Here is a 17,691-nt window from a genome sequence, read left to right as displayed (position 1 = left end):
TTTGTGGCTGGACTGCTTTAAATGAAACCAATTTAGTTGACTTTATGAAATGGAAATGTTGAAATGTAAGGCAAGCGGAGTTTAAATGTATTCTCTCCCAGGTAGTCTGATGTTTTGCCAGTATTCTCCATGCAACAGAGTAAATCACAGCAGTGGGGAAATGGACCAAGCGCAGTTATAGAGTTGTTCTGTTGATTACCTTTTCATAGTAAAAATACAGGAGCTTGTTAAAGTACCAGCCTCAAGCTCCTGTAAGCTGCCAGCGTTGGCCTAGATTTGGGCACGTGAATTGCTGAATAGCAGTTTATTGTGAAAAGTCAAGTAATCTTCACGTAAACCCATGCAAATCTCATAAGCCAGCTCCATTAGAATGTGTTCTGTACTCCGTGTACTAGTACGTGGGAATTTGTAGCAGTATGCTTTATTATCTGTGTTGCTTTATGCTAATACTAAGAAAAATCTGTGTTTTCTCCATAAAGACTGTTCCTTGTCTCCCCGGAATTGATGTATTGTAACTGCTGTTATGCAGTATTACACAGATGTGGTTGTGACTTCTCCTAGGGCAACAAGTAGTTTCTTTCTGTATGTTGTTAAATGAAAGTCTCTGAATTGTCACCTTTTTATGAATACCAAGAATATTTTGTTGAAAACTGGACACACTGGGCATGTACAGTGAGGGATGTAGGACAGCGGAACCCTGTAGTGCTCTAGCTAGGACGTGTCACACACAGCATTAGACTAGTCTGCCGTTTAATCCCGCTAAGAAGTGTGTACTCAGCTCGTCTGTATCTTGTGTACTTAAATGAATTTTCAGCAATATACTCTGCTTCTGTGTCCTTGGGATTTTGGCCCAGCACGATTCTACTCAGCTGATAGCTCGGATTGTATACTGGACAGAGCTGGGCTTTGTGATAGCAGCCGTTGAGCTGGGTTAGAGCAGTACATTTATTTTTTTGCAAACGAAAAAGGTGCTCGATGTCTTTCCAAGTGGTGAGCAGGAGCCTTGGAGGCACAGATTTTACTGTTGCTGAATCTGCATTTGCAGCTGCCACTTTTCTGATCCACCGGCGTGCGTTCACTGTAGCAGCACAGTGACACTTCGTGTTGGGGTACGTGCATTAGAATTCCAGCTAGGCTATTCAAAGAAAATCCAATCTCTTGCCGTAGATCCAAAACAAGATGTATTTCAAGGTCACAACTTGGTAGGAAAAAATTATGCACTGTGCTTTTATGCTGATACTTCACCTGATTGATCTTCTCTTCATTTGTGGTGAAAAGTAATCCAGGATTTTTAAAGGTGTAAATGAAAGCTAGGCATTCAGTTGCTACTGGCTTGGCTTGTGGAGCGCACTGTGAGAGACGAGGGGTAGAGCTGGGGCACAAGGCATGCGTTTCTGGGGCTTGCCAGAGGTATTCTGTGGCATCCACGCGTGGGCTGAAGAGCAGAAAACTGCGGCTTCACCACTGACAGGTGAGAGTTACAACATCTGAGTTAGTGGGGGAGAAGGATAAAAGAAATAGTGTGAGAAAGAGGGGACTGAGAATAGCAGAGAACCTGAGGGAAAGAAGAAAAGGGCTGAGTGAGGGGGGAAAAAAAGCTGTGTTTAAAGCATTGCCTTTCATAAAGCAGCAGTTTGGGGCCCTCCAGCCGCTGATGCTCTCTCCACGGTAGGTATCACTTCTAATGCAGAGCACTTATTCACCCTGGGAATCTTCCTGCAAGTCCCACTTTCCAACAGAAAGATACTGTAGGGAATGATATGATGAAATGAGCTTCCTTTTTGCAAGTTGAAAAGGGTCAGAAGTGACTGGAGTGCCCAGGAGTGGCTCTTCCCAAGGAGTTTGCCTGGGTAAGGACTGAACAAAACCTCGCTTTCCTGAATACCGGGTAAACAGAAACAGTATTCAGGTCACACAGCAGTGAGCAATTCCTTCACTTGCCAAAGAAGAAAGTGCAACACAAATAGAAGTTGTAGCTAACATTGCTGGAGCCTTGTAATCTTACCAGGGTATCAAATGTATCCCTTGCTGTTATATTTTTGTCATTAACTTAATATTGCAATGGAAAAGATTCTGGAAAAATGTCTAATATTTGTATATTGTCCGATAATTAAATATTGCAACGATGTGTCAACTCATTACTAATCATAATTAAAGTCGTTATTTCCATTTTCAGCTCAGACACGTGTGTAATTAAATGTACCTGGGAAAGAATTGCCTATTTTCTCTAAATAATTGACAGCCATTGTTGCTGCGCTGGATGCTGACCTCACACGGGGTCCTGTTGCCTTTGTCGTAGCATGGCTGATTCCGTAAGCTCCTGCAGGCGGGCCACCACACAGCATCATCTCTGAGCTGTAGAATCAGCTGGTGTAGAGGGGCTCATCTCTACACGAGTGAGAAGAGTTCATAAGATGGTAGGAGCTGAGGATCTGGCTCATTGATTGAATGTTTGAAGAGGGAGGTAAATAATTGCAAGTGGGCAGTAGCTGGAAAGTAGAGCTTGGTCTTAGTGAGCCAAGGAGCTTGCACAAGCAGGCTGGCATGAACAAGGAGAGAGGGAAAAAGCTCATGGGATGGAAGGAGACTTAAATGGAGCAGAGCCTGCTCCAAACTTTCCACACACTTCTGCGCCAGCTTCCCACGCACTGTTTTACTTCAGAATAGGGTCAGAGGAGAATCAGTTTGGTTGACCATGCATGTGAACGTCAAGGTAGGACTCGTACAGCTGACATGGAGAGCAGTCTGCCCTTCTCTTTGCAGGCACGTCTAAGTATCTGATGACTTTTGTTACCCTTTCAAACATCTGAAGGACAATTTAATCTAAGTCCTTTAGGTTTGTTCCAATGTGGTGACTGGGGAACTGGGAGTAAGGGACAAAACAGGCTTTAGTTTGGCTAGGAAGAAGAAAACAAAGGCAGATTATGAAAATACTGGAAGAAGTTCTTGCATCCTGGGAAGCTTTCCGGTCTCTCCAGGCATCTTGGGTTTGGCTGTAACTGCTTTCATTTATCTGGGGATGTCATACTGTGCTTTTCTAACCTATGATTAAATGAAAGGCAAAGAGTCTAAAGGGATGGTTTTTGATATTGCTTGTCTCAGAGTAAAAGACTAGGAGATGTATTAATAGGCCCACACTTTCCAAATGCTTTTAAAAGAAGATCTTTATCTTTAAACCAGTTGCTGAAGTAGCACCTTCTGACTGTAGGTATGTTTCATACCCAGAGAGTGTATTTAGAACAGCACCTTTATGGTACAATTTGAGGATTGTCCCAAGACAATTGTTTATCTTGTATGCTGCTTTGGCACTTATGTGTGGAAGGATGCCTGCCTTAGGATATGGACGTTGGCTATTTCCCTGTGCTCGTCAGTAGAGCCAATGCTCTATCTGCGACCACATTTTTAATTAATCTCAGACTTGAACAAAGGTAGAAACTGCTAGCATCTCTTCCATCCAACTGCTATTCTGAGCTGTGGGTTGGTTTGAATGATATTTATCAACTGCTTTTGTTTTAACCAGATAATGATGATTCCGACATAGAGATTCAAGAGAATGAAGGATCCAATAGTGAAGTTGAAGACAGGCAAATCATGAAGCGGCGCACCGCCACGGAAACACTACTGCAAGGTATCTTAACCTTTCCTTAGTTGCCTTTATTCAGAAAGATATGCTGGAATTATCTGAGTAACCTTAAATGTAAGAAGACCCTGTTATCATTCAAGGACATTGACCCTGCTCAGTTCTCGTGAGCTGGAGGAGGACAGTGTCTTGTGGAGAAAACTTAGTGCTTTCAGGGGGGCAGATTAAGGATTATTTACTGAAAAAAGTACCATGTGAGAAAAACCCTTCCTTGGTATCGCCTTACGGATTCTGGAAGTAGCTTTACACAAAGCCTTAGAAAAGTAATACCATTTCTCATTGCAAATGAGACACTCATTCTAGTAGAGCCTTCTTCAAAAGGAGACCTTTGGCAAGTCCATAAAGCCACCTGCACTGACATGGTCACGGGTGCAACACACCTGAATTACTTCTTTCAGGAAAGGACCTCTGGCTTCTGCTGCTGTTTATGTGGCGTGGACCTGCAGCCTCTGGCTGCTGATTCCACTAGGGCCCTCGTCAGAAGCAACTCAGAGAAACTATTGTCTGAGGGTCTGTGTTTCACTTAGGTGGAAAAAGAAATGTTCTACTTAGTCTATAGTCAAGCAAAATGAAACCAGAAAATCAGATTAGTTCTCCCTGGTGTTCTTGTTAGTGGTGAGTGATTCTGACCATCAGCAAAAGCCTCTCTGAGATCTGGATGAAGTGCCTGCGTGGATAATTTCATGTGCCACTACTGCTGCTGGAACCTGTTACTTAGATAAACTGCAAATATGTGGTTTTTTCTGAGTTGAATTCTACTCTCCCCTCTCTGACTGAGACCAGAGCAAGAAGCTGAAGATCTCAAGTCAATATAATTCAAGCATTTTGATCCTCAGTTCCTCTGTTTTTCATAAAACTTGAAAATTCTTGATAAGTGCTAGAAACAATAATATTCGCTAAGGATTTTTACTTTGCAGTTTTTCAAGGAAAGGTTTGTACGCAGTTTTTAGAGCTTTGGAGGTGACTGTGTAATCGTCTGTGATGCCTCACCTCAGAGGACATCATAACCTAGCAATACAGGTACTGGCTGCAGCCAGAGTCAGCTGGACTGACTATCAGTTTTAGGAGTGAAACAGTTTTAGGAGCAAAAAGCTTTATAATAAAACATGTAGATTTTGTTGCAAGTAGAATTTTTTCTGGGGAGAGCTTTGTTATCATTAATTACACTTACTGGAGACTTGGCATTAGCTTGTCAGACTTAAAGCAAGCGGTTCAAATCCCTGAGATGTTTTCTCTGCTGTGCTGTTTAGATTGCTTTCTATGCTTTCATAGGTCTCTTCCTAGTGTTTAGTAAACTACTTCTGGCAGATAATTATCCTCTGACTTTTGCATAGTCTGAGCATGCTGTGACTGCACAGTCACCATCCCAATCTTTACTCTCCTTATCTCTGTGTAAGTTGGTAGCTCTCTATCCTCTTTTTGCCTCTCACCTGCTGTGAACTATTGAAGCAGCTCCAGGTATGTTAAATGGCTCCTGACATACCTTTCCTAAAGGTCCTCCAGAAGGAGTAAGGTTGTATTCCCCCATTCTAACTTGCAACACTTCAGTCCTACAGTGCTCCAGTGCAATTTCTGCTGGCAGAGATGGATACAAACGTTGTTAGACTCTTAGGGGAAGGGTTGTTGGCTCACTTTTCTGCTTTGCTGAGGTTACTCATCATCCTCTTGGGCAAGTCGCCCAGTTGCTTTAGCTGTAGCTGCACTGTGAGATTAACAGCGAGCACTCTGTCCATACCGCTGACTTTGGATCAAAGTGCCTACACTTTTTGTTTAGGAAAACTCAGCCTTGGGATATCTCTGCTTCTGGTGCTAGAGCTTGCTCAGTCCTGCCCATTCTTATCTGTCCAGAACATACAAACAAAAGCTTGGACTGTATCAAGACACCAGTCAGGCCAAAGGTTTCCTTCGGGAGCTCCAGCCTGATCCAGAGTGCGCACTTACGTGACAAGCAGTTCTAGCCTTGAGAACAGGCTCAGATCTGCACCTCTCCATCTGTGTAAACGGGCCCCTTTGGTCCAGGACCCTCACTGATAGTGTGGTTATATGTTTGAGTGCATGACCCTCACCATCTGAAGTGCTGGAGACATGTCAAGACCTGAGATTAATGTCAGGTGCGTCAGCTTCTTTTGAACATCAGGCCTGAACATTCACTGGCCGTTTGTCATTAAACACACCAAGAATCTATACATGTGCTTCAGGATGGGTAGTTTGCGTTTAAAAGGTACTTAATTATTAAGGCAGTATGACAAGAATATTATTTGTATTAATTACTGCTTTTTTCCTTGACTCAATTCAAGAGATTTCAATCACTTTCTTTTGAAGCATTATGTCTCCTTACACAGTGGTGCTTCTGAACCATATTTGCTCTCAAACTAAGGAGAAATGGTCCACTGTGGTCATTTCCTGTAGATGCTGTGATTCAGTTTTACATCTCTAATTTCCAGGTTATTAGTATTGTAAGAGGAGACTTCCTCCCTCTGCCTGTAATAGGTGGGGAGGTATTCCAGTGTGTTTTGCCATTATAGAGGCAAGATTTGCACGGAGGGATAATCTCTTTTATTAAGCCACTTGGTATAATTGAGAAAAATCAACACACTTTCACCCTCAAGAGTCCTTTCATCAGGTTTGTCTAGATGCAGCAAAATTCAAACTAAATGCAGCTTTGACAATATCACTCCTGGTTTTATTCTTTTAGCCAATTAAAAGACTTGAAGGTATAGGATTTAGTCTCCCATGGAGCAGAAAAGAGTGTTAGCTAGGGGAGACATGACAGGCTGCTAGCTCCTGTGGTACAGAGAGAAAATCGAACCCTTATTTCCCATGTACAAAGAGGAATAGGCAGTAACAGGTTAAGAAGGAAGCTGTAATGCGCTATGGAGCTTGTATCTCCTTTGAGGTCAGTGGTTCTGATTCAACAGTACAGCAAACCCAGCTTTAGGAAGCCAGGAAGGCTTCTGGACAAGGTGGGAACAGGCATGGGGAAGAAAATAAATGGCTAAAAGATAGTCGCCAAACTGACACTGGCTTACTGGGTTTGTGAAACTACAACCCGTTTTGTTATCACAATTGCAGGCAAGTCTCCTCCTTGATGGGGCTTGTTATAATAAAACCATGTGTCACTAATCATTTGCTTTTGTAACTAAGAACATTGATTTATTGTCTGTAACTTTTAATTTGAACATTGTCAATGTGAATAAAAATTCACATCCCCTTTTATTCTGTCTGGCAATAGGTAAGTGAGGCTGTTACACAAATAAAATAGAAGCAATGACTTCCCTGAGGTCAAACCGTGAGTTAGTGATGGCGTTTGGAATAAGACTGTTTTGTCAGAGAACCAAAGAAAAAGAAATTCTTGCTGTGTTGAAGGTCTTAACTGTCTGCAGTGTGGAGAAACCTCTTGCCTGAAACAGGCCATAAACCAGTAGTTTGCAGCAAGATGGTTGTTCATGTGCAGATGGGGTGGACATCGGGGTGAAGAATGCAAAGCCTTGTCCTAGGAATGTGGAAGCTGCCAGGTCAGGCATGAGGTCTGTCTAGCCTGGTCTTCTGTCTCCAGTGCTGGCTGAAAGAAAATGCCTGGGGAGGAGTGTAGGAACTTCCCTCAGGTTCCCTCTCACTCTCAAACCATTTCAACCCTCATCAGGATTTCCTGAGCTGGATGTGGTTTCCATGAATTTAGTTTAACCCTCAGTAGATGGTTGTGGTTTGTTTTTTTTTTTTTCTAAGAACCTTTCCAGTTTCCCCTTGAACTAAAGTGGATTTTTTTCATCCATGCTATCAAAAGTGGCAGATTTTGAAGCGATGTTGTGCAGATCTGTTTTTCCAGTCTCATTTGGACCAGAGTTCTGAAATACATTTTGGAATTGTGAGCAAATTCAGGATCTCTCCTCTTCCCAGCGGTGGCACTGGCTGGTTGCACAGCCCATGGCACTCAGGCCCACACTGTGTTTGCAGCAAGGTAGGCAGTGGAAAAGCTGCTGAATGAAGCAGAAATGATCCATGCTTGCAGAACTGTGGAACTGTACCTGTCTATAGTAAATCACCCTCTGTTCCACACTGCCAGGATCTTTCAGCTCCTGTAAACCAATTATCCGAATGCTTTAGCTCTTAGGTTTCCTTCTGTAATGTTGGTGTTAAGGGACGTTTTTGTCCTGTTTGGACCACAGAGACCATTTCACTACCGAGACAGTAACAACTTCAGTTCCGTTTGGTCTTTATTGTAAGAAGACAGCTTTATAAAACTCTGAATGTTTTTCAGTAAACAATCAGTCCAAAGTCAAACAGTGAGAGAGCAGCTCTCTGGGAGCCTCTTACCTCCGCAGAACTGACCCGGAGGATCAGTGTGGTAATGATGCGCTGGCAGCCACGTTAGTGAGTGTACTTGCTACAGAACGGATAAAATCTTTGCCGGTGAAAACCTGTGCTGTTTAACATCGCAAGAACAAATATGCCTCTGGATGCAACAGATGAGAATAAAGGATTTTTATTAAGAAAGCAAAGTGTACCTCATTGGAGAAGGTGGAAGCAAGTATGGAACAATCAAACCAGAGATGAGTTCAGGGGCAGACAGAGAGCATGGTCCCGTCTCTCGGTGGACGTGGGCCGGCTTGCCAGTGCCAGCGGTTCCCGTGCTGTAGCCAGGCCTGCGGGATCCCCAGTCCTGTACAGATGCATCTCAAAGAGGCAGCGTGCGCAGAGCAGCGCATATCCAAAGCATACTGCTGATGCTATTGTGGCAGACACTCGGTGTTTTGAGATGATGATGTTTAGCCTCCCTGTCTTGGTTTTCTTCTTAAACGTGAGCTTGTGATTATTAAGTAGGAGCTGGCTAGCAGACGTTGGGAAAGGGCCGAAGGGGGGGAAAGGCTGCGGAGGCTGAATTAGCCCTCGTTTTTTCAATCCTGTAGGGAGAATGGGAGCTTTGACATAGTAGCAAGAAATCTCAGGTGAGCCTACACAGTCCTGTTTCCAAATCCCTCTGTACAGCATGCAAGTTGAAAAGGTGAAAAGTCCTGTTCTCAGTAGAAATGGTCAGGCTCCGCTTGTGGAAATTCTCTCTCCAGCTTGTTCAAATTTCTGCTACTGAATTTCTAGCATGTTTTCCTTCCCTCTAACCTCCCCAGGTGTGTAGAAACCACAGGTGTGCCATCAATGTGCAGGGGAGTGGAGGGATTCAGTTAGGAATGTGCAACAGCAGTCTGCTCCTTGTTGGATATCTTGTTCGCGTTGAGTTCCTGTGGCTGTCACCTGCCTAATTTTGAAAAACACATGTTAACTGGTCTATTTCTTCCCTTCTCTCTGGTTCCTGAAGGAAATAACATCTCTGAGTCCAAGACCAAGGAATGTATGCAAGTGCATTTATCTTTACAAATACAATATGATAAGAAATCTGCAGGTTTTCTCAAAGTGTTGCATTCTTCTCAGTTGTGGAAATGAGTCTTGATAAGAACATGCTGAAGCCCACTACAGTTGTCTTGGCATCATTCAAATGCTGTGTGATCCCATCCGCTGATCTGTCAGCTTCATCCGTAGGGACAGCTGCCTCTTACTGGCATGCAGCTCAGTGCAGGATGTGATCTCCCTCGTTACTGTTCCCAAGTCATTCAGAAACCCTTAAGAAACAGTGATCGGGGTCTCCCCACTGCTGCAGTCAGACTACCTGGAGCTTGTGTTTTTGAAAAAAAAAAAAAGCAGAAGAAAATGTCTTGTTCAGAGTCATGCCACACTTGATAACTAGGGAGGATTTGCCAAGGGTGTTGCACATGCAAACTTCAACCGCAGACTCAAGAAACTGTCAGTGTCATCCTGATGTCCCAGCAGTTCCAGCATGGCAAGGCCTGAGCCTCAAAAATACCAGGAATCTGGAGTTCACATACTCGGTGGGGCTTGCAGGTTCTCTGCATCTTATGCTTTCAGAGGCCAAAATAGGTTTTGATGTCTGCACAGTAAGGGAGAACTGTAGACCTGATGTGGTGTCAGGCGGATAGAGGTGAGTCAGATGTGAACAGCAGCCATGAGACGGCTCAGCTGGGCACTGAACTCTTCTTACCTTTCCTTTCCATGTGGGATTTCTGATTATTGTTTGTAACCCCAGAGCTCATCTGAAAATCCCTGCCTGATTTCTTGGCAGTTAACAAGAAGTACAGAGCAACAGAAATAAAAATCTCTTCTAACCTGGCCAGGCTGCTCTCTTCCTGATGGTTCTTCATGAACCCTGCTGTTTGCAGGCATCTCGTTGCATGTGTTTGCCCTGGGATGTAGCTTGATGGACATGGTGCTGTGTGGTGTTGGGTGGGTTGTGGCTTGTTGTTGTTGTGTGGTGGTTTTTTTTTTTTTTTTGTTGGGTGGTTTGTTTTTTTTTTTTTTTCCCAGGTTGGACTTGATGATCTTACAGGTCTTTTCCAACCGTAGTGATTCTGTGATTCTGTGATTCAAAGCCTGTGAGGAGAAGAATGGGTCTGGATTTCACACATACCGTGGTGGTGGCAGAGGGAGAAGGCTGAGGCATAAAGAATGGGTCTGGTGGGAAGGTATTTGGCTGTGCATTAGCAGGATTCGAGTTCTGCAGCTGTTTGATAATGCATGAAGTCAAGGGGAAAAAATTCACAAATGTACCTGCTCTCAGAGCACCTCAGAGGACTCTTCCAAACCGGTATTGCTCTCCATCAACTTTTAAAAAGAAATCCCTTCCTTGTGAACTTCACAAAGTGCAATTTTATCCTGACGGGGGCTTTGTTTACATGGCATACAGTGGGTCCTTGTGACTGTGCTCCTGGAGTGAATATGCTTTTCTGGTAAAGCAAATCAAGTTCTAATTTGTAAACCTTAAAAACATTGTGGAGAGTCAGATTAGTCTCTTCTTCCGTGCCTCTTCGGGTCAAGCGGGAGGGGAATAAACAATCAATGCTAAGTTTTTGAGCCACTGGGTCTGACTGCCAGTGCTTTGAGAAATCTAATCTGTGGAGGGAGAAAGCTGATATAATTGCTTTTCTCATTTTCATGTATTTCTGTGTGGATCTCTGCAGATTCCTACCCCCAGATAAATGTCTGCAAAGTCTTTAGTTTCCTGATATAGTAGCTGCTGGACAATATTACCAGGTTCATGTAGCTGGGGAAAGAGGAGCAATCAAATGAGTTTGGAAACACCGAAAAGGGGCTGCAGTTTGGAATTCACAGAAATGAATTTGTCTTCACTTGAAATAGAGCTTCCTCCCACCATGTCGGCATCTGCTTCCAACAGAGCTGTCTTTGGCTGTATGTTTTGTGTCAGCAAAGTTAAGCGTTCCCTGGGAGGGAGGAGGTGTTTCTGTACGTTTTCAGCCTGTATTATGGCCATTGTGACACTGGACCTAGTGGAGAAGGAGGCAAGGTTGTAAGTTTGAAGTGGTGGGATTGAGACAGGCAAACGAGCAAATTTCTTCTTCATGGAGGGTGTAAGAAATAAATAGAAGTATGCTCATCCTGGGTAGCAGCTGTATTGTGCTTAATTAATCATTGTACTTTGGCAATGCCTGGAAAATGCTGCTGAGATCAGAGCCTTGTGCTAAGGGCTACACTTGCGCGTAAGAACGCAGTGCCCAAAGGGCACACAGATTGGAAAGATCAGGCAAAAGATTTATCCCAATTCCCTGTGTGTGGAGGCGATGCGGAGGGAAGGGAGGTGTCTTATCTGAGCTCACGCTGTGAATTTGCATTAAGAGCTGGAGACTGAATGCAGATCCTCCAAACTGGGAGAAAAATGTTTCAGCTGCAAATCTACCTTCCCCTCATAGCAGGTTGTCCTAACCTCTCAGGTTAAGTGTCGCTTCTTGCTGTCAGGCGCAGGGTTAACATATACCCACTGCTGGGTAAGAAGATGTAAATCATTCTAGTCCTGTGGATCCATTGTAGGCAGCTGCACGGGTTAGTACAATGGCAAGCATCACACGCAGAGGAAAAATGGCAAATGCTCACAGGCTTAAAATCATGGATACACGTTCGCTTCTGATCTTTGATGGCTCAGTGGCTATAAACCGTGGCAATGCACGGAGATTAGATTTGAATCCAAAGGTGCAGTGAATTACAGTCTGTTCATTACTAGCATTTTACCTAATTATCACTTTGTACAGCCTGTCCCAGCTGAATTCACATTATCTGTAAGTAAACATAACAGGCTCTCACCCGCTTGGAAGCTGCGTGAGCCTCTGTGGCCAGAGTGGTGCAGCACTAATGCCACAGCAAGCTGAGCCCAGCTAAATTGAACCCAGGAAATTTCAAGCGACAAACACCCCCATACCTGCCAGCTCTCCCTGTCCTGTGCAGATGACTCCTCTGTTTCCTGCCTCCCCCCAGTACATGCGGAAATGCACCGCCGCCATCTGTCACTCCTTGCTCCCACACACGGAAACTTGGTTTACGATCTGAAAGTTAAAATAGCGCTTTGTCATGGAAGCTCTTCTACCAATGTGGAAAATCTGCTTTCTCTTCTGTTTAGTCTCCAGCATTAATGCACAACGTGGAGCTCCAGATCCTTTGCATCCTGGAGTGTCTCCTGTGAGTGTCCCAGGGTTGTGCTACAGGACCTAATCCTGCTGATCCCACCGTTGCTAGTTCAAAGAGGTGCTCCTGGCTTAAATGATGTAGGGATCAAAGTCTGGGCAGTACCTGATTCTCGTCTTCCTCCAAATGTAAGCAGTTAGATACCCATAAGATGTCCTTACTGTATCTACTGATGGAAGAGCAGCATCCTGCAGACCTTCTGTTAACACTCTCTAAGCTCTTCCTGTGGCATTTTTGAACTGTCCTATTTCATCAGCTCTCCTTATGTGAAATCCTGACTCTCTTCTATGCTCAGGATCTCTCTCAGCTTTGTCATGTCAGTAGATTTTAGGAGCTGCTGCTTTCTCCTTTGAGGTAATAATTCCCTAACACTTTATGCTGAGCCTTTTATGTAGCAAAATTGCAGTTAAACTCTTGGAGCCATCTGTAGGCTGGGCAAAAATGTGGTTCTGTGGTCCTCTAATGATGTCAGTTGTAATTGTCTCCGAATTTACATAGTTTAGTCTAGTGTATATTAGAGCAAATGTCTCTAAAGCTTGAAGCAAGATCCTCTGTCCAGGAATCTTCTTATAATTCCATCTCCACTGCCTGTGTTATCAGTAACCAGACAGATGGAGGACACCGCTTTTCAGATCCTTTAAATTACTCGCCTTGACGCAACAAGGGGTTTTTGGTGACTTCTGGTTGAGTTAGCCAGCTTTTTGCTACAACTAACCCAAAACAGTCGGCAAAGGGGACGAAAGGGACCTGTCTTCTTTTGTACTTTGGGACGTACAAAAGAGGTTTGACAGGATATATTTCAAAGTTGCTTTGTTTTAATACTAAAAAAAATAAAATAGATTTTGTCTCGATTGGAAAAATCCATATTTGGCATAGAGAAAACTAGTGATGACAGGAGATAAACAGATGGTGAAATGCAGTGGTCACAGCAGGACTGTTAAATAGACATCCAGTTAGTGCTGAGTGACTTCTGGTGGCTGCAGGAAGCAGGGCTGAGTCAACCAGTCAGCCCACGCGCAGAATTTCCCCAGTCACAACTCTGCTATACCCATTCCCAACACCTTCCGGGCTCCCTTCTAGCAAAGAGACCATCTTCCCCATTTCATATGGCCTCTACATAGCCAAAAGCAACAAAGCAAGGCCGCAAATGTGTTCTCCCTTTTCAGTGAACTCCCTACAGCCTTGAGATCTCCACCTGCTTCTTCAGACCTACACATCCAACTCTCAACAAGAAATTCTTGAGGTTTGCCTTGGCACTGCCTAGGAGTCCTGTGAAATGTCAATCCCTACTGCAATATCAGAAAGGATCTGAGCAGAGCGAGCTCTCTAAAGGACAGAAGGCTTACCACGTGGAAAAGATGGGCTTTTGTTCTCTGTGCACCAAATCAGAGGAAGGAATATGCCAGTTCACGGAATTGCTTAGGTTGGAAGGGACCTCTCTAGATCATCCAGTCCAACCCCTCTGCTCAAACAGGATCAGCTAGAGCAGGTTACCTAGGACCACATCCAGTTTGGTTTTTAATGTCTCCATGGATGGAGACTCCACACCTTCTCTTGGCAACCTTGTTCTAGTGTTTGACCACCCTCACAGTAAAAAAAAAAAAAAAAAAAAAAAGTGGTTTCTTGTGTTCAGATAGAATTTCCTGTTTCTTAATCTGTAATTGCCTCTTGTCCTGTCAGAACTGTCATACCGGCATAAGGTAGCTCTGGAAATACCATCCTGATTGGAATTGCTGTCAGCCTTACCCTCTTCTACCTTCTCCTGAGCTCTGAGGTTTAACAAGGGGGGTGACTTTACGTGCATTGGGATCTCATCCTGTCACTGCCATTTGAGTAGTCCTCTAAAAGGTAAATCCTGAACATCATCTCTCAATCTCCCTTGGTGTTAACCATGAGCCAGACTTTATGGTGATTCTCTTTGCTCTTGCAGGAAGAGCTGGCGCACGGATCGTGGGAACAATGCAAGGTGGAGACATGGAGGAAGATGTAAGTAACCATCCCATGTGCCCGTAGAGCTTCTCTGACAGTGCTTTAGGATGACAGTGCTCTCCTCAGCTAGACAAACACCTTTTTACCTGCCAAATCTTCATGTCCCAGGCCTGCTTCTCCCCTCCTCTTCTCCACCTGACTGTTCTCTCGTCTGCATAGACAGATATTTTCCTATTTTTCTTTTGCTCTTAGAGTCTCTGTGCGCTGCCCTGTGCTTTAACCTCAGCCTGCAGTGTCTAACTAGCAGCACACAGGCTGCAGGAATGCTGTTTTGTTGAGCTGTTGGGGCAGAGTGCTAGAAAGAGGGGATCAGTGCAGTATAGCGGGAGTTAGGTGTGTGGGTATAAATCGCCTGCATTGCTCTAAAATCACATTCCTTGGAGCCCTCTGAGCAGCCTGTACTAACACACAGCATCAGTCTTCCAGCTGATGGGACAGGGATGAGAGCTGAACTGTGAGCTGTGTCCCTTGGGATCCCTGCCATGCAGATAAAGCTGTCCCATGGCTCCTGGCTTTGCATCTGGTTACGGTTGACCTGGTGAACGGACAGTGGCTGAACAGGTACACCCAAGTTTGTACAGCAGGCACTTGTTCTGACTGCTGTGCTCAGCCTTTGGCATATGAACAGCTCCTTTGGCATATGGGCAATCTTTTTATACCTCTGGGCACTTGTAAGTGGCTATATCTGTGCTAGGAAGCTGAAGCCAGCTGCTGTGATACGGTTTGCATCCATACAGTAAGCTCTCCCCACCATCCCAAAAAGGTGCTTGCATCCAAGCTGCCAACCAGGAACAGTGTGGGGATGTCCTGTTCCCCAGGTGATGCTGGAATGTTGTTTTGGAAAGTGCTAGTTGGCACAAGCCAAAAATGTGCTAGGAAATAGCTCAAACACTTAAAAACTATGATGATTGTGAACTTGTATTTGAACCTGTGCTGTCTAATAATTTCCTAGTGTAGATGTAGCCTTTCTGTCTCACTGTCCAGCAGACACCCCACGCAGTGCTGCCTGTCTAGATGAGGAGGACATGCTAGGAGTTCAGATATCTTCTCTGGGCCCAGCAAGAAGCCCTGTGCTGCTGGGGGATTATCCGTATCTCTCAATACTGCCCTGCCTTTCGCTGTCTTTGTGGCATAGAAATTAAGCCACTCTTAAACAGAGGATTTGCTTTTTGAAAAATCCCTTTGCAAAAGCCCATTCCAGACACCAGACCCTGGGGGAGCAGGCTGGCTTGGATCAGGAAGCGGAGGTTAATGGACAAGTCGTGAGCCAGCATGACTGCAGGGTCCCAAGGAGAAGGTTTAAGATGGGAGGGAAGTTGGTGGGGGAATGCACCTCTACAGGACATAAGAATAGTAGGAAACTCCCGATGTTCGCCACCGCATACAAAAGCCATTTGCCACGGCTGCGTGACACTGCTAGGTTAGCTGTGCAAAGCTCTGGGCAGACTATTTCTCCTGCAGGCAGGGCCAGAAGAGAGAGAAAATACCACTGCTGTTAAGTGTTCATTGCAGAGACCTGGAGGCACTATAGTGATAAAGGAGTTAAGTCTCTTGCTAGAGAGGGACGAGCTGCCCTTCTTTCCGCCCATCCTAACCTTTTCTCTGGAAAGAAACTTTCACCCTGTGCTCTGCTGTTTGCTTCTGCCAGACTGGATGTGGTTAAGGCTGTTTGTTGCCTTCTGGGGAATGATTGTATGGCTGTATGTCCAGCCTCTGTCACTTGCTGGTGTGGTGCATGATGCCTGAGCTGTACCTGGCTTTGCTGCCTTCTCCCCTGCTCCCATTCTGGTTACTTTCAGTTTTCTTTTATGTTCTTTTACTTTTTTTTTTTCCCCTTGCTCTGCCTCTCCTGTTCTTCCCACTCTGGTTCGCCAAGGGGAGATCTGCCCCAGCACAGCCGGGCATGCGCAAGATCACCTCCAAGGCGCAGGTGGGTTTCTCTCCTGCAGTTGATTTTCTTCCACTATGCTTTGATTCTTTGGTCTCACAATAGGTATCACTTTAAAGTTAAACACCCTGCAAGGTTTTTAATACCACAGATTCAGCAGAAGTCAGGGCGTTCATTTTTGCCAGCACCGTGAAGTGGGGAAGGAGGTTTGCAATAAATTGAGTGGAGCAGCCGCTGCCTAGCAAAGTGGGGAGCTGCTGGTGAAAGCCACGTGGGCTGTCAGCTCCCAGAGGCAGCTGAGCTCCGGCTTTTCATTATTTTGGAAGGCCAGCAGCACAGCAACCTGAGCTGGAACAAAACCTCTTGCAGAATCTGCTGCTGCTCCCCGGAGCAAGTCCAAATCTGGATCCATACCAGTCCAGACAAACAGCCTTCCCCATAGCCCCCAGGTGTGTGATTACACAGAGTGCAGGGGAGGAAGCGACTTAATGTCAGCCAGCAGTGCCATCCTTTACTTTTGAGCTGGCAAAGATGCCTTGCCATCTGAGAACTGAACTGGTTATGAATTCTGTTTGCTTTCCTGCAGGAGGACTCGGGGGATAGTGAGATTGACCTGGATGAAGATGAGGAGGAGGATGATATGGAAGATGACAGCATGGAAATCTCCCCGAGCAAATCCAGTCACCGAGCAAGGAAACCAGAGCCACTAGAGGAAAGCGATAATGATTTCTGACCCTTTAGTAGCAGGACCAGGAGGCATCTGGAAATACCAACTTTGGGGAGCATGCAGGCCAGGAGCTAATATCCATTGCCATTTGAAAACTGCTTGTCAGCATGAATTCAGGAGTCGGTAAATAATGTTCATTAAACTTGAAAATTAAACTTGGATTGCCAGTCTTGTGACTCCCTAAGCATGAGCAGTTTATCCGTAATGAGAATCACAGTAATGTGGTGCGGTTATTTCCATAATTGCATTAGAACTGGCCCTCATGCACTGCAGTGCCAAAAGTCGCACTCCAGTGAGCATCATGTGCTTGATTTCCCTGCATTTTATTATGTTGAAACAGATTTTTTTGGCTTAATAAAACTGGATGAAAAGCTGCTCTGGGAACACACTTGAATTGATTTTAAATCTGGCTTAAATCTATTTATCCTAAACATATCCTTTACTTAATCAAGGGCTTGCCTCCACGAAGAGCAGCACCAGTCACACTAAGGGAGTGGGAAACTAGTGAAGGGGTCCTCAAATACCACCTTCAGTGTAGCATCTCTCAGTATTTCAGCTGTGTCAGTGGGAGTTGTTCTCAAACTTCAGCGGGCTGTGCTTGAGTGTTCTGAGAGCAGCCGTGCGAGACTGTGCTGGAAATAAATCCGTGTGAAATTAGCCCTTTAATTACACTGGTGCTTTGGGGGTGGACTGAGATTTAGGCACTCAAATGGGCCAGAAGTTGGGCTTTTGTTCAGCAAGTTATACTGATGCCATCAGTGAAAGTGTATTCAGGTGAATGCAAAGGCTGGAGTTTGTCTGGTGTGTTGCCTCTTTTCTTTTAGTTCTGCTTTAGCGTCACAATTTGTCTTCAAGGGAGCAGAAATCAGTGCTTGATTAGAAGAGTTCATTTTGGTGTGTGTTCATCAG

General features: G+C 44.8%; 1 protein-coding gene across 2 annotated transcripts in view; it reads left to right on the top strand.

The window, feature by feature from the left end:
* Nucleotides 1-16,847, top strand: part of CLUAP1 (clusterin associated protein 1) — a 69,488-nt gene extending 52,641 nt beyond the window's left edge. The window contains exons 10-13 of one of the 2 annotated variants that reach the window (XM_059826493.1): nt 3,521-3,628; nt 14,109-14,164; nt 16,044-16,097; nt 16,642-16,847. In XM_059826493.1, the coding sequence (XP_059682476.1) occupies nt 3,521-3,628; nt 14,109-14,164; nt 16,044-16,097; nt 16,642-16,788 (365 nt within the window). In that variant the 3' untranslated portion in view covers nt 16,789-16,847. The remainder of the gene's footprint in view (nt 1-3,520; nt 3,629-14,108; nt 14,165-16,043; nt 16,098-16,641) is intronic. The other variant, XM_059826494.1, reaches the window with a different exon arrangement.
* The last annotated feature ends 844 nt before the right edge of the window (nt 16,848-17,691 follow it).

This window comes from Gavia stellata, chromosome 18, assembly GCF_030936135.1.
Source record: "Gavia stellata isolate bGavSte3 chromosome 18, bGavSte3.hap2, whole genome shotgun sequence".
NCBI lineage: Eukaryota > Metazoa > Chordata > Aves > Gaviiformes > Gaviidae > Gavia > Gavia stellata.
This window is presented reverse-complemented; position numbering and strand designations above follow the sequence as displayed.